The sequence below is a fragment of the Rhinatrema bivittatum genome, chromosome 2 (assembly GCF_901001135.1).
Source record: "Rhinatrema bivittatum chromosome 2, aRhiBiv1.1, whole genome shotgun sequence".
NCBI classification, from domain to species: domain Eukaryota; kingdom Metazoa; phylum Chordata; class Amphibia; order Gymnophiona; family Rhinatrematidae; genus Rhinatrema; species Rhinatrema bivittatum.
In genome coordinates, this window is record NC_042616.1 from 39,663,176 (window position 1) to 39,680,279 (window position 17,104).

At 49.1% G+C, this 17,104-nt stretch overlaps 1 protein-coding gene across 1 annotated transcript in view; it reads left to right on the plus strand.

The window, feature by feature from the left end:
* Positions 1-52: 52 nt before the first annotated feature.
* The window catches only part of LOC115083882 (gastrula zinc finger protein XlCGF26.1-like), a 32,119-nt gene continuing 15,067 nt past the window's right edge, over positions 53-17,104 (plus strand). Inside the window, exons 1-2 of the mRNA XM_029587940.1 lie at positions 53-794; positions 8,968-9,094. Coding sequence (XP_029443800.1) covers positions 771-794; positions 8,968-9,094 — 151 coding nt within the window. The 5' untranslated portion in view covers positions 53-770. The remainder of the gene's footprint in view (positions 795-8,967; positions 9,095-17,104) is intronic.

The window sequence follows — 17,104 nt, forward strand, 5'->3', positions numbered from 1 at the left end:
ATGACATCACGCAGGGGTGGGCAGAGTAGTTTTACCCTGCGCACAGATAGAAGACATCACGCAGGGGCAACGTGGTTTTTGTTTGTTTTGTATTAGAGGTGTAATAATGTGTAGACCCCAGTGCTGGAGTGGATTGTGCCGCAAACCAAGCAGCTGGCAAGTCTTTCTTTTCCCCCAAAAGATTTTCAGCTTCATTATTCTGCTCTGTTAGCAAGTGTTGCCAACCACCTCAAGGTCTAACAGGTTTATGCAAGTTCTTGTAGTCTTGCTTTTTTTTTTTGCGATATTTTTCACCTCAGAATTTAAACGTGGATTTGTAACCCCTGCCACGGGTGTTTTCCCCCCTGAAATCCATTTAAAAGCAAACATCAACATAACATTAATGTGGCGAAGAGCTGCCAAAGCAGCCTGCTATCACGCCATGGGGTGATCAACAGGAAACGGAGCTTTAAATAATGACTGATCTGTGGAGTCACTCAACGACTAAGAAACAAGCTCAGTGAGCCTAAGTCAGCTTCTGCCTGTCCAAGGATGCGGTGTCTGTATAAGAGCACCGTGTGAAAGCACAAAGCTGGACGAGGGACAGTGGGGCCAAGGGCGGCGGTTCAAAACTGGAGTTTGGAGACCTGGACTGCTTCTGTTAGTGGAAACAACAGTAACTTGCTGTGCTGAGAGGCGCCATTAGCGGAGACCCGGAACACTGCAAGAGGCAAACCCCAGCCCGAGAAAGAGCCCCTACTTCATTTCTGATCCTAAAAGCAGCGAGGAAAATGCCTGCAGGAGCTTCTGCTCAGGTAGGAGATTGCCCCCCCCAACTTCCTGCTGTAGTTTATTAAGTCTGGGGAAAGAAACTGAACCAGGGCCTTTCAAATGGGCTTTTAAAATCCCCCTGCTTTTCTGGATGCATCTTATTCCCCCCCCCCCCCCCTTCCTTTTCTTTACGCATCTTATTCCCCCCCCCCCCCCCCCCCCTGCCTTTTCTTTACATGGAAAGAGTGGGCGGGCGACTGGGCGTGGAGGAGTCTTGTTCTAAACTAATGTTTCTCAGCTTTTTGTACGCCATGGACCTGCTGTCTGCTTTTCAGAAATGAAGTGGACAGCTGACGAGAAGGGAGGATCCATGCTCAGATTGAGGAAGGGGGGCAAGGGTGACACCGGGTTTGTAGCAGTGGAGACAGCAGCAGTCTTTCTCACACGGGGGAGCACTTGGTGTTTGACAGCAGCCAAAAGGCAAACAGAACGTCAGGGATTATTTCAAAATGAATGCAAAGCTTGCTGAAGGCAGGTTCCTCAATCTGCTAGTGAGATTGCGCTGTTTGGTCAAAATAACAGAAAAAGAATGAGTAAAATTGCTTTCAAAAATGTTTCTCTTGCTGGCTTTTTTTGGGGAGGTGTCTCCTCACACGCAGTGAGCCTGTCGCCCTTCCTTCTGCCAGATATCCCTAACCCACCTGTTTACCCCCATATTCAGCCCCCAGTCTCAATTTTCCTGCTCCTCTGTTCTTCCCCCAGCCTCTAGGACCTGGGCTTTTGCTTGCTTCCCTCTTTCTCTGTAGCTTATCTTGTTTTTTTGGTTGTAGAGTAACCGGTGCTTTGGAGGGGATGGGTTCCCTGCTGAGATTCGGGGGGGGGGGGGGGTGTAGAAGGGGTAAAGGCCAAACTGAGCCTCAGTTGATGGACCAGCCAGTGTAGGAGTCATGCAGCTGGGATTGAGATTCAGATCACTTTACTGGCACAACAATTTCACCTGTGCTGCCAAAGTAATCCACGGAATGATTACAATAAAAAGGGTAGGAGAAGAAGGGGAATAAAATTACAAAATGGTAAATAATTCAAGAAAAGGTACAGATTAGGAAAACTCTTTCCTACCTCTGTCCCATTGAGGGAGGTTTGCTTACATCTGCCTAACTGCAAAACCTGTGGGTACTTTCCACCTGCAGACCTTTCCACCAATTTTCAAAGCAGATTTGCCCCCTCTTTTTTCTGTGGGTTCATAAGAAATACCATTCTGGGTCAGGGTCAGACCAGAGGTCCAGCGAGCCCAGCATCTTCTCTCTGACAGTGGCCAATGGCAGGATCCCAAAGAATTCTCCCCAGTCCTTATGCACTGATGTCATATAAGTGCTACCCAGACTGAGCATTCTTGGGAAGGCAGTCAGGGCAGGGATTTGGATTTGTGGCAAAAGGCTTGCAGGATGTTTTGAAAAGTACCATCTTTATCTATTAATTGCCCCCCTCAATCCTGCAGTCTCTAATCCAGGCGCTTTTGAGTGTCCCTGTACAGAATTAGGAGGTGGCAGGGATAGATTGAGAGAGGGTATGGTTTTAGTCCTCTCCCAGTGCATTCTGGGAATTGTAGTCCTGGCTCTTTATCCTCCTAAGGGCAGCAGGGCATAAGGAGCCAGAGCTGATCTCCTGCTCCAAGGACCCCCTAGGTTCTGTGTGTCAGTCTCCCTGTCATTAAGAGAAATGTCTCTGGGACGGTGACACTGGTTGCGATCCTCCGAGTCTCACTCCTGAGGAGGGTAAAACAGTGACAGGGAGATAAGCACCCTGGGGCTGAGCTGGCTGGATGGGCTTAAGCTGCACCACAACCAGAATCTTCAACATATCAGTTTACTCATTTCTTTGGTCCCAGTATCTCATCCTTTACATCTTATTCACAGGTCTCCTGTGTTACCCAAAGGGAATTTTATATCTAAAATCATCATTCTTATGGCAGCACCATAACAGTTAGAGTACTGCCTTCCATTCCTCCAAACCTCTCCCAGCTCAGTCCAATCATAGCCTTCCTTTCCTCCCAGTCTCCTCCAGTCCAACACCATTACTACCTTCCTTTCCCCAGCCTCCTCTGAATTACCATTTCCATTTTTTTTTTATAGGTCAGTGCCACCCTTGCAACTATTACTTAGCTGGCTCCCTTCTCCTAATTCCTCCCCTACAAGCCCGCCTCGCCAGTCTTCTTCTTTTCAGTCTGACATGCCGATGCAGAAAGCTGTGTTCAGTTAAATGCCACCTTTCTGCCTGCGTTTGAGCAGGCATTTTCTGAGGGCAAAACTTACTGCAGATGCGCCATGGAGTTTTATGCGCAGAAAATCTGCGTCCCTAAATGAGAGTTGTTTAGCGCTCTTGTATGGAAATCCCATGCAAATGAGGGCATTAAGCAGTACTCCCTGATACAGAGAGCCTGCATCTGACCAGCAGGCATTTTTTTTTTTTTTTTTTTAGAGCTGGAACCTTAACTCCTGGGTCAGGGTTGGAGTTAAGTTTCCAGTGCTATGAAAAAAATAGTCAAAAAGTGAAAAAAAAAAGAAAAGTTTAGAAAAGTAGTCAGGATGTATCCAGGTAAGTGGCAGTGGAGCGGGAAGCAGCCAGATAGATGGATAAATCAGTATTTACAGTATCCAGCTATGAGGCAGGGGTGATAGCCTGTCAGAGCTGCGCATTTTTTAACTCCTGATGCATTAGAATAGCATTAGTTTACTGCACTGGAAGTTAAACATAATAATCTGGGCTAAAGATATGCGCTGAAAGCTAGTGCACATTTTCTTAGCACCCAGATTACTGCATTGGCTGTTGATGCTTTTTTTTTTTTTTATCCGTTCTATCACCAGCCTGGCCGCCAGAAGCGTCATGCAATGTTGGTTTTAAATCTGTCTGTGAACGGATATTTAATTACTTCCAGCATCACTTGACTCGCACCTCAGCCAGAGAGCCACTAGTGTTTGGAGGGAGTGGGCAGGGATCAGTTCCCTGTACGTACACAGATCAGTCCAGACTCCTTGGGTTTTTGTGCCCCTGCCAGCAGATGGAGACAGATTAAAAGTTTTTTTTATTGAAACTGCTCTATAACCCAGTGTTCTACCTGCAGTCCTTCGCTATTTTTCTAGCTCCAGCAGATGGCAGAGAGTGCAAAACCTGCAGTCTGAGGGGGAAAAAAAAAAGAGAGAGGAAGAACAGAAGATCTTAAAGGCACCCTCCTAGGGACTTGTAAGGTCCTGGTGGGGTTACCTTCCCTGGTCGAGGCCGACGAGCAAGGGGGTTGATGAGATCCTTTTTTTAGCTCGCCACTGTTACAGTGTGGCTGACATCTGGTGGTCCAGATCCCTCTGCTAACACGAAGCAGCACTGTGACCCGCTGGCAATCCTGTCCGTGCTACCAGGGATGCAGGGAATATTTTATTTCTCTTCTCTTGTTGTTACTGGTAAAGTTATAACAAAAAAACAAAAACCCGGTTTCTTGGTTACTTTTTATTTCCCTGCCGTTTTTGTTCTGTTTATATTGGGGAGGACAGGTGCCCGAAGGGTTGTGTTTCTGCAGGCAGGCCTCCTGGAGTCGCTGCTGTGACTTTGCCAGAAGTGGATGCCGCGATGTCAGCAGTCACCAAGAAAGTCTGGTGCAGAGGGCGTGCCTCCGGTGGAGTCACATCCTGCTGGAGCGTCTGAGGTGCAGCAGGCAGATCGGCTGGAAGCAGCAGTGGCGTATGGAGCCGATGCCCTTTATGATCTGATCAGGACCTCTTCCAAGATTATTATGTCGGCAGTATCTGCTCGGCATCTGCTATGATTGCAGAAATTGGTCAGTGGATGTTTGGCTCAAGTCTCATCTTGGGGCACTTACTTTTAAAGGAAAGCTGCTGTTTGTTAATAAAAGATTTGGGTGAATCCAAGGTACACAGGTTGCCGGAGGACGAGCCCAAAGGTAGAAAGTTGGTGCTGGCGCGGACGAGGTTTTGGAACAACAGGTGGTTGCCTCAGTCCAAAGGTGCGGGGAGGGTACTGGAGGCATACGGCAGCAGTTTCTGGCCAGAGCTTCGTCCTAGGAGCAGACCTTTCAAGGGAGCCGAAGGCCCGCCCAGGTCGATTATGGTACCGGTTCAGCAAATGCAAAGCCTTTGCGATGATGCGAGGCCGGCCCACTCTTCGGTTCCGACGGTAGGAGGGCGACGGTTATTGCTCTCTTTTGAGGAGGGGCTCAAGATTCCACCCCAGACCGGCGGGTCCTGGAAGTGGTTAGAGCGGCTACGCTTTAGATTTTGCTTGTCCCATCAGGAATGCCTTGGTCATTTCCCCTCGCGGTCCACTTCCAAAGCCGTTGGTGGTCCAAGAAATGTTAAACCGCTTGAAGCTTCTAGGGGGCCGTGGTGCCTGTTCCCATAGGGTATCAGAGAATGGGGAGGTATTCCATCTGTTTCGTGGGACCAAAGAAGGAAGGGTCCCTCGGTCCCATTCAGGATTTAAAGAAAGTAAATTTGGCTCTCGGAGTTCTGCGTTTTCACATGGAAACCTTAAGATCCGAGATTGCGGCAGTGTGTAGTGAGTACTTGGCGTCTCTAGACCCGACAGAGGCTTATCTGCATATACCAGTCAGACAGAACCATCAAAGATTTCTGCGGTTCATGATTCTCGGGGAGCATCTTCAGTTTCGAGCCCTTCCCTTTGGGCTAGTGGTAGTGGCGGCGGCGGCGTTACAAAGGGAAGGAATACCAGTGCATCCATATCTGGACAATTGGCTTCTCAGGGCAAAGTCAGAGGATCTCTGTCTGTGGTCTATGTGAAAGGTGTGGGACCGGTTGCTGTCCCTAGGCTGTGTGGTGAATTTTCTAAAGAGTCAGCTCGTTCCCTCTCAGTCCCTGGAGTACTTAGGGGCTTGGTTTGACATGAGGGAGGGGAGAGTATTCCTCTCAGAGGACAGGATGCAGATGCTTCAGGAACAGGTTTGTCGCCTACTGGGGCTTTTGACGCCCAGGGTCTGGGACTGTTTGCAGGTCCTAGAGTCCATGGCTTCAGCCTTGGAGTTGGTTCCTTGGGCATTCACACATATGCGACCTCTCCAGAGGGCTCTTCTCTCTCGATGGAATCCTTTGTTGGGGGATTTTCATATTCCTCTTTCGTTAGAGGGGGAAGGCAGGAACAGTCTTTCCTGGTGGCTGCTTTGAGACAGTTTGGAACGGGGTGACCCTTTGGAAGTTCTGGATTGGGTGGTATCACTACCGATGCCAGTCTATCAGGCTGGGGAACGGTGTGTCAGGATCAGGCGGCAGAGGGCCAGTGGTCAAAGAAAGAGGTTCCTGTCTATCAGTCAGTTAGAAACGAGAGAGGTGCAATTTGCGTTAAATGCCTTTCTTCCAAGATTACGCGGTCGTTTGGTGAGAGTTCTGACAGACAGTGCGACGACTATGGCTTACATTGACTGCCAGGGTGGAACCAGGAGTCGGGCAGTGTTGCAGGAGGCGCGAGAGTTGATCCTCTGGGCGAAACAGCATTTGGAAAGGATATTGGAAAGGATAGAGTGTCACATGTTGCTGGGGTGGACAATACACAGGCGGACTTCCTGAGTTACAAGGAGTTGGACCCAGGAGAATGGGAGCTGTTGGAGACAGCGATCCGATCATGGCCTCACAACATGCTACTGTATTCGTGACCTGGCTTTTGAGAGGAGGTGACCAAGGGGTGGGTGGGTGGTGGTGGGGGGGAGAGAGAGAGAGACTGAGAGACTGACCTTAATATCATGGCCCATAGGCAGGTATTTGTATCCCTATGGTAGGCCCACCTAGTAACTCGAGGTGGGGATTAGGTAAGAGTGTAGGGGGTTAGGGGCCACTTTGACATTCTACGTGACACCTACGAACAGAACAGTGGTCTCTTGTGAAGATTTGCTGGCCTTCGGAGTGAGGAAACTCACTCCAAGATGAGATTTGGGCAAGGTTCTCTCAACCTGGCTTGATGGACTCTCTACCTGTTTCAGCATACTGAAACAGGCCTGTCCGGAAACATCGTGAACCGCGATATATACTGGCAATGTAGCCCAAATTGGGCTAATAGTGCAACTGGCGATAACAGCCTTTTGCATAGCTGATATCGCAATTTGCGATACACATGCTTATTAGCATAAGGTACACCCCTTTTTGGTATCGCATGCGATATTGGAAAATGAGGCCCCAAGATGGCAGGGTTATCCCGAAGTGGTGTCACTACCTTACAACAGGCCAGGCATACTTCTGCGTCCCTGCCTTCTGTGCGGGTCTGGAAGGTTTTCCAGTCCTGGTGTAGGAGTTGAGATGTGCAGGTGTTGCAAGCTCCAGTGGCGCATATTTTGACCTTCCCTCAAGATGGTTTGGTGAAAGGTTTAGCTTTTAATTCTCTGACGGCTCAGGTGGCGGCCCTCGGCTGCCTCCGGGGTAAGGTTCAAGGATATTCTCTGTCCACGCATCCGGATGTTGTACGTCTTCTTCCCGGGGCAAAGAACCTGAGGCCACCGGTGAAGCAGCCGTGCCCATCTTGGAATCTTAATTTGGTGCTTACGGCTCTGTGTGCGGCTCCGTTTTGAGCTGCTGAGAAGAGCAACTTTGAAGGCCTTGACTCTTTTTTTTTAAGGTGGTTTTTCTGGTGGCCATTTGTTCAGCGAGGAGGATTTTGGAGCTGTTGGGATCCAGTTTTGCAGGTTTCGGAGGCAGGGCTTTCGTTGGGCACAGGTCCCTCCTTTCTGCCAAAGGTAGTGTTGGGTTTCACGTTTAATCAGATCTGGATTCCTCAGCCCCTCGTGCAAGGGAACCTGATGCAGTTGGACGTCAGCCGGGCATCGTTACGATACCTGAAGGTCACTAAAGATTTTTGATTGTCAGATCACCTTTTTTTTTTTAACTTTGAAATTTTCATAATACAAACAACCCACCCTTAGGGCTACGAATTACAGGGACCATCACAAGTGCACATTCAGCAGCATAAGTACAGAAAGTAACTGTCAAATTCAAAGGGCAGATTCCATGTAAGAAAAAAGAAGGAATATATAATTAATTTACATCTAAGTCTTTAATATAGTCAAGGCAGGGCCCCCGAATAATGCTATATTGAAATTGTTCGTGGCGTGTCGCATATCGAAGTTTTTCTATATCGGCGATTAGTGGAACCTGGTGAGATCACCTTTCTGTTCCCTGGAATGGCCTGAGGAAGGGGCATCAAGCTGACAACGTGACAATTGCGCACGTTGGCTCGAGCAGGCGATCGGTTCGGCGAATATTTCTAGGGTGCCTGCAGGTTTCAGGGCTCATTCAACGGCTTCACAGGCGGCCTCTTGGGATGAGGCCCAGGAGGTGTCACCGCAGGGGATCTGCAGGCCAGCGATGTGGAAGTCACGACCTACTTTCCCCCGGCATTATTGGTCGGATGTCGGGGCTCCGACTGTGGCCGGTTTGGGGGAAAGTATTCTGCGAGTGGGACTCTCCAAATCCCCATTCTATTTAGTTGGGCTTAGGTACATCCCAGGAGTCTGGATTGATCTGGGTACGTACAGGGAAAGGAAAATTGGTTCTTCCCTGATAATTTTCGTTCCTGTAGTACCACAGATCAATCCAGGGTCACCTGCTCGGTTCGTATTTAGGTCACAGTTAATGCAGAATTGTTGGCAGGTCACTACGCTGTTTTTAGATTACTCGAGTTTCTGTCATGATATGTTACAGCACCACCACCCTCCTGTTTGTGGGGTTTTTGGGTGGGCTGTTAAAATGATTTGGTTTGGGTTTTGGCAGCTTGGCTCGGAAATGGTTCCATACTGAGGGGACTGCAGGTGGCACACTAGGTTATAGAGCAGTTTCAATAAAACTTTATCTGTATCTTTCTGCTGGCAGGGGCACAAAACCCAGGAATCTGGACTGATCTGTGGTACTACAGGAACGAAAATTAGCAGGTAAGACCCAAGTTTCCTTTGCTGCTGTTTGCTTGGCTGCTGCTTTGGAGAGTGTGAAAGCAGAATAGTGACCCTCTTACAAACACATTCCTTGCCCTGCTGAGCCCCAGCACTGGGAGGTCTCCTGAAATATAATCCTGCTCTGGGATTATGGGTTATTTGACTCTGAATTATTTACACTCAGAAACCTCTCCCCCTGCCCTGCTGAGCCCCAGTACTGGGAGATCTCCTGATGGATGAGATGCAGAAGGTGCTGAGGGTGTTTCTGGTTTGTGTTTCAGGTCCCGGTAACCTTTGAGGACATCGCTGTCTGTTTCTCCCAGGAGGAGTGGGAGGATTTAGAACAATGGCAGAAGGAGCTTTACAAGGAAGTGATGAAAGAGAGTTATCAGACCCTGATTTCTCTGGGTAAGGGATAGTTTTGCATTTTTATTAACAGCCCTGGAATATCAGAAAGAAGACAGTTCTGATCACACCGAGAATCCCTCAAAGAGGGCAGCACTACTAGGTCTTACCCTGAACTAGAAAAATTCTAAGGTCATCCAATCTCATCTTTAGGCCTATGCAGACCTCACCAGAGCCCACACTAGAGAGAAGTGCCATGGTGGTTGCATTGCACAGCCATAAAGAGACAACCCAAAAATGAATGTGCATGTCCGTGACAGGGGAAGGAGTAGGAAGCATATTAAGCTGTTGACAGAAGGAGAACTCTGAGTGCATGGCAGCAAGAAAGCAGGGGGCGTGCATAAGGAAGGACTGGAAGATTACTGGCTGGGTAGCAGGAGGTGGCGCCAGAAGACTATAGGGCCAGAAAGAGCGGGTGGGCGAGGGAGGCAGGACCGGGAGCGTAAGGGGTGTGGCCGGCTAGAGGCAGCCTCAGATGTGTGCGGGGGTCATGGCAGAGGGCCGGAAAATGTGCAGCGGGAGATTGGTACCAGAAGAGCATCGAGCTAACAAAGTGAGCACAGGTTTACCCTGGCTTGGACGCGCTAGAGCAACATCCGATGCAGTAAGGGGATAAGCGCATCCAGACAAATGCTTGGCTAATAGCGCTCATCACCAGGTAAATTCCATGCAGGTGAGGCTATTGGCTCTTGCCCCGCGATGCAGGACATTGCCTCTCGCCCCACGCACCCTTTTAAACCCAGCAAAATTCAGTCATACGGTGAGTCAAGGGCCCGTGAAAAAGAACAGAAAGTACTGCTCTCTTCTGTGCTTCCTCTTCCTCAGTATCTTTGCACTACTGAGAGATCCACAGCACACAGGGTACACGCACAGTCTATACGCCCCAGACGGATTTTTTTTGCCACGTATGTATTGTGCGTGTAAATCACCCGCAGCGGGATAAAATGGACGCCCGTACTGAGGGCCCGTTTTCCTGCCGGGACCCACAGTTTTAGCCGTGCGGCAACTCCATTCAATTTGAGGATCGCGTGCCCAGCAGAGGTGGATGTGCCCGCGTTGAAAGGACGGCCGCCCGGTTTGGATGCCCCGCTTTCCGCACACGTAATATTGCATCAGCCTCGGAGCGTGGCAGAGGAAGAGACGCCGGGCGAGAAACGGGGAAAGGACAAGGCGAGCCAATGGATGCTCTGCGATCCCGCGTTACCACACCAGGCTCTGCTTCATCCTAAAATTGGGGCAAGGCTTGGTAAAGCTTTGAGATCCAGGCAATATTGGGGTATGGTTTAGTCGCACCGCTGAGAGAAGCAGTTTTCAGAGCCCCCCGGGGGGGGTCTTTGAGGGGCCAAGGTTCCTGGTAGTACCCGGGCCCCTCTGTAGCTTTCGCCGTGGGCCAGGTTGTTGAGGTACCACCGCGGGCTCGGGGCCAGCTCCTGCCACGAGAGGGAATGGCACTGATGATTAACCGCCAACGCCAAAAATCCTGTTTCTACATTGACCGTCGGCACGAAGCAGCCACACAAGAGGATGACGTTGTAAGCCGGGAGGGTCCTTGAGCCATGGCCCCTCCCCTTCCATTCATGCAACTGGCTGGGGTCTCGCAAGATGAATTACTGTGTGTACACAGCATATGTTACAGACGTGCGAGGGGTAGTGATCAGGCAGCCACGCTGCCAGCCAGAGGCTCAGAGCCCCCACCCCTTTTGTTCCTCTTCAGGCTGTTGAGAGGAGACACAGCCATGCACACGGGCCCAGAGAGGGAAACCCCCCTGCGCCCAGTCAGTCATCCCCACACTCGGGCGGAAAAAGCGAAACAGATACCCAGACAGCGACACCCTACAGAGATAGGAACCCAGCACCCAGACGGACTCCGCTACCCAGAGACAGGCAGAGACGCAGCACACCCAGCACAGACCCCATCCCACACTCTATCTCTACTCCCAGAATTTGACCTCTCTCTCAGTACTGCCCCTCACACAGGCTCCCTCTGTCCCACTCTCTCTCTCACACACACACACACACATGCTCCCTCTCTCTAATATACATACACACACCCTCACACAGGCTCCCTCACTCGCATACACACATCCCCTCATAAAAGGGCTCCTTCTCTCTCTTGCACACACACCCACATAGGCTCATCTCCTCTCTCACGCATACACCCTTACACAGGCTACCTATGTCTCTCTCTCACACAACCCTGCACACTGGCTCCCTCTCTCATTCAGTCCCCCTACATAAGGGCTCCCACTCTCTCTCCCCACACACACACACACACACACATACACACATTCATAGAAACATAGAAATGACGGCAGAAGACCAAATGGTCCATCCAGTCTGCCCAGCAAGCTTATGGTAATATCTGCCGCACTGAAGGCCGCCAGCCAGTCATAAACTTCCTGCAATAAAAATACATCTGAAAGAATAAAATGCTGAAGGAAAAAAAAAGCCAACGTAAAAACCTGTAATGTGTGCTAATCAATGGCCTCACTGAGCCCAGAAGGAGGCACCGTATTCAAAGTATAAATCCAGGATTGCTCGCAGCTGTTAAGAACCTCGGTCATATCATCTCCTTTCAGCAAGGACTGAACTTGATCAGTGTCAGTGATGTTCCAGTTAAGTGGAGCAAATTCATGGCGGCGCGAAAGACAAATTAGTACAAGAGACACTTGAACCTTAGAAGCATTGAGACAACTGTGATGCTCAGTAAGACGGGTACGCATTGCCTGCTGACTGTTTCCCACCTAGATGAGGGGGCAAGTGCACTGAAGCCCATAAATCTCAGATCTCGAAGCACAACCAGTACGATCTCTACAATTCACTTTCTGGCTAATTTTAAAAGGAATTGACGTGCAAGCGGAGAGATGCTGCAGTTTCAGATTGTGCTCGCATGTAGGCGCGTATCATTTAAAATACCCTTCCTGCATGTATTTCGGCTAGGGCTTTAGTGGCTTTTGTGTGTGTGTGTGTGTGTAAGAGATAGCATGTGTGAAGGTGCATGGATGTGGTGCCAGAGAGAGAGCTCCTATATGAGGAAATTGTGAAGGAGTGTGTATATGTGTGAGAGATTGGGAGCTAGTGTGTGTGAAAAAGAGATTGTGTGTATGTGAGGATGCTTGTTTGTGACAGAGGGAGCCTGTGGGAGGGTCTGTGTATTTGTAAGAAAGAGGGCCCTGACTTTTATGGTCTGAGAAACTAATAAGTATGGGGGTGACCTGTACAGTGCGGCTGTGTCGGGGGTTATAGTGAGGGTAGAATGGATGTCACACGGGGCTGTGTCAGGAGGTTATAGTGAGGGTGGAATGGATGTCACACGGGGCTGTGTCAGGGGGTTATAGCGAGGATAGAATGGATGTCACACGGGGCTGTGTCAGGGGGTTATAGTGAGGGTAGAATGGATGTCACACGGGGCTGTGTCAGGGGGTTATAGTGAGGGTGGAATGGATGTCACACGGGGCTGTGTCAGTGGGGGTTATAGTGAGGGTAGAATGGATGTCACACGGGGCTGTTTCGGGGGGTTATAGTGAGGGTAGAATGGATGTCACATGGGGCTGTGTCGGGGGTTATAGTGAGGGTAGAATGGATGTCACACGGGGCTGTGTCAGTGGGGGTTATAGTGAGGGTAGAATGGATGTCACACGGGGCTGTTTCGGGGGGTTATAGTGAGGGTAGAATGGATGTCACATGGGGCTGTGTCGGGGGTTATAGTGAGGGTAGAATGGATGTCACATGGGGCTGTGTCGGGGGTTATAGTGAGTGTTGAATGGATGTCACACGGGGCTGTGTCAGTGGGTTATAGTGAGGGTAGAATGGATGTCACACGGGGCCGTGTCAAGGGTTATAGTGAGGGTAGAATGGATGTCACACGGGGCCGTGTCAGGGGGTTATAGTGAGGGTAGAATGGATGTCACACGGGGCTGTGTCAGTGGGGGTTATAGTGAGGGTAGAATGGATGTCACACGGGGCTGTTTCGGGGGGTTATAGTGAGGGTAGAATGGATGTCACACGGGGCTGTGTCGGGGGTTATAGTGAGAGTAGAATGGATGTCACACGGGGCTGTGTCAGGGGGTTATAGTGAGGGTAGAATGGATGTCACACGGGGCTGTGTCGGGGGTTATAGTGAGAGTAGAATGGATGTCACACGGGGCTGTGTCAGGGGGTTATAGTGAGGGTAGAATGGATGTCACACGGGGCTGTTTCGGGGGGTTATAGTGAGGGTAGAATGGATGTCACACGGGGCTGTGTCGGGGGTTATAGTGAGGGTAGAATGGATGTCACACGGGGCTGTGTCAGGGGGTTATAGTGAGGGTAGAATGGATGTCACACGGGGCCGTGTCATGGGTTATAGTGAGGGTAGAATGGATGTCACATGGGGCTGTGTCGGGGGTTATAGTGAGGGGAGAATGGATGTGGGTATAAGAGTAGGAGATCTTAGGTTTCCCGGTACTGATATTGGAGGATCAGCTCTGAAAGTGGGGGAGGGGAGAAGGTTGAGGGCTCTTTATGTCCAGTTCCCAGTAGACTTATAATTACAGAATGTAGTTATGAAATCAAAGCCATGTGAAGACTGGAGATTTAGAGCGAGAGAAGGGATTAAGTGCCCTTGTCCGTGTCACACAGTTGAAAGATGAAGGGGATTGTGGATTTCAGTGAATTTAAAATCATCTTAATATAGTAACATAGTAGATAACAGCATGAAGTAAGTAGCTGGCCCATCCAGTCTGCCTGCACTGGTAAAATAATATATCCCTGCTGCCAACCAAGGGAGCTTTTCTGCTTGTAGGCTCATTGCTACTTATTCACGTCACTTTTATTGGTTTTTTTCCTTTTGGTTCTCTACCATTATGGAGCTCCTAGTCTGCTCCAATGCCCTTCTGCTCCCCCTCATGGAAAAGCCTCAGTATGTGAGGAGTCAGTGGGAGATCTCGCTCTACCTCTGCTTGTACCAGCTAAGATGGAGTGGTCTTTAATTTCCAGTTCTCTGGCTCCGTAAAAGTCGATCTCCTGTTTTTTTGGACATTTTAGGAAACCTGAAGCCTGTTGCTGGTGGGAAGAGCTGTCACAGTGACAGAGCCTGGCTAGGTTTCTCCTCAGCAGATGTTCTCGTCTCCCAGGTTCCTGAGCAGTTTCGTGGATGTCTTCAATCTGTACAGACTCCTCTGTAATTCGCAGGGAATGAAAGTGGTGACTGCTGGCACCTTCAGAACGTGGGCAGGAGACAGGACTGGCAAGTCAGTCTGTTATATCTAGATGGGCCACCTCAGCGATTACTTCATTGCTGACAATATCTGCTACCCAGGAGACAATGTGGAAAGGTCAAAGTGGCTTCTAGGGCAGGGGTTCTCAACTTTTTTTCGATTGGGACACACCTGACAGATGGTTCTCTCATGCGTGACACACTGAACATGTGACCATCACACTCCAGTCATCTCCCTGACCAGTCACTTCCATTGTCTCTCACATATACACACACATCACCTCTCTGACCAGTTTCTCTCAATCACACGCATGCTCTCTCTCACACACTTTACATAGATGATCTCAATCAAATGCTCTCACTTACACACAGATTCTCAGTCACAGTTACACATGCACACTCTCAATCACACATACATTCTCTCACTTACACACAGGCTCTCAGTCACAGTTACACATACACACTCTCAATCACACATACATTCTCTCACTTACACACAGGCTCTCAGTCACAGTTACACATACACACTCTCAATCACACATACATTCTCTCACTTACACACAGGCTCTCAGTAATAGTTACACATGCACACTCTCAATCACACATACATTCTCTCACTTACACACAGGCTCTCAGTCACAGTTACACATGCACACTATCAATCACACACACACATTCTCTCACTTACACACAGGCTCTCAGTCATAGTTACACATGCACACTCTCAATCACACATACATTCTCTCACTTACACACAGGCTCTCAGTCACAGTTACACATGCACACTATCAATCACACACACATTCTCTCACTTACACACAGGCTCTCAGTCATAGTTACACATGCACACTCTCAATCACACATACATTCTCTCACTTACACACAGGCTCTCAGTCACAGTTACACATGCACACTCTCAATCACACATACATTCTCTCACTTACACACAGGCTTTCAGTCACAGTTACACATGCACACTATCAATCACTCACACATTCTCTCACTTACACACAGGCTCTCAGTCACAGTTACACATGCACACTATCAATCACACACACACATTCTCTCACTTACACACAGGCTCTCAGTCATAGTTACACATGCACACTCTCAATCACACATACATTCTCTCACTTACACACAGGCTCTCAGTCACAGTTACACATGCACACTATCAATCACACACACATTCTCTCACTTACAGGCTCTCAGTCACAGTTACACATGCACACTCTCAATCACACATACATTCTCTCACTTACACACAGGCTTTCAGTCACAGTTACACATGCACACTATCAATCACTCACACATTCTCTCACTTACACACAGGCTCTCAGTCACAGTTACACATGCACACTATCAATCACACACACATTCTCTCACTTACACACAGGCTCTCAGTCACAGTTACACATACACACTCTCAATCACACATACATTCTCTCACAGACAGGCTCTCAGTCACAGTTACTCATGCACACTCAATCACACATACATTCTCTCACACACAGGCTCTCAGTCACAGTTACACATACACACTCTCAATCACACATACATTCTCTCACACACAGGCTCTCAGTCACAGTTACACATACACACTCTCAATCACACACACATTCTCTCACACACAGATTCTCAGTCACAGTTACTCATGCACACTCTCAATCACACATACATTCTCTCACAGGCTCACAGTCACAGTTACACGTACACACTCTCAATCACACATACATTCTCTCACACACAGGCTCTCAGTCACAGTTACACATACACACTCTCAATCACACATACATTCTCTCACAGACAGGCTCTCAGTCACAGTTACACATACACACTCTCAATCACAGATACATTCTCTCACACACAGGCTCTCAGTCACAGTTACACATACACACTCTCAATCACACATACATTCTCTCACAGACAGGCTGGCTGGCTTTCTCTTTCTCATTTCCTGTCCCCCCCCCCCCCCGAGCACAAATAGTAGCTGCAGCAGCCTCCAGCCCCTGCAGGCTAAGAAAGAAGAATCCCATCGGCCATGGGAGGCTAATTCTGCTGTCTCCTGTGCCGATTTCTGGCTGATTCTGATTTTGCTTCGGCACACACTACTGCTCGGGGCTGCTGCCGCTACTTTTTCGTGCAGCATGGCGCTTTCTTCTTCCCGCGCACCCCACTGCACATCACTTCCTGTTCCGGGCCAAGGTGGGGGCAGGTGCGGGAAGAAGAAAAGGCCCAGCCGCAGTTGCCAGCTTTTAATACACTGCTGCCGTTCCCATCCGGGCTTGACCATGCTGATAGCCCGGGCGGCAACAGCAGCAGTGGAAGATAGTTTGTCTCTCGCTTGGTGAAGGAAGAGGGGGGAAGAGCAGCGGGAGACTGGTAGCACGCGACACATCTGCCGCTGCTTGGCGACACACCGGCTGAGAAGCGCTGTTCTAGGGGATAATGAGGCTGGCAGATAATAAAATGAGAACAATGTTTTCTGTAAATTGGGCACATGCCAATACTGTCATGAAACAAGTGCACATGGGAAAACAGCACACACAAGAAAAGGAAATAATAGTGTTTCAAAGAACACTGCACACAAATTTGTCCACTGATTTGTACATCAGAATTTTATTGTGCACACGGGCCACAAAAAGAGGGAACATTGGATCAATCTAATATTACACTGTTCATAGTGAGTGCCAGACTATAAAGGAAGTATACATAACTTTTGCAAGATACTCGGCCCCTCTGTACTATGTCTCTGTAACCGGACATTTGAATAGTTTTGTTCACTGAAGTGGAGAATACCTTTATGGTGGATATTT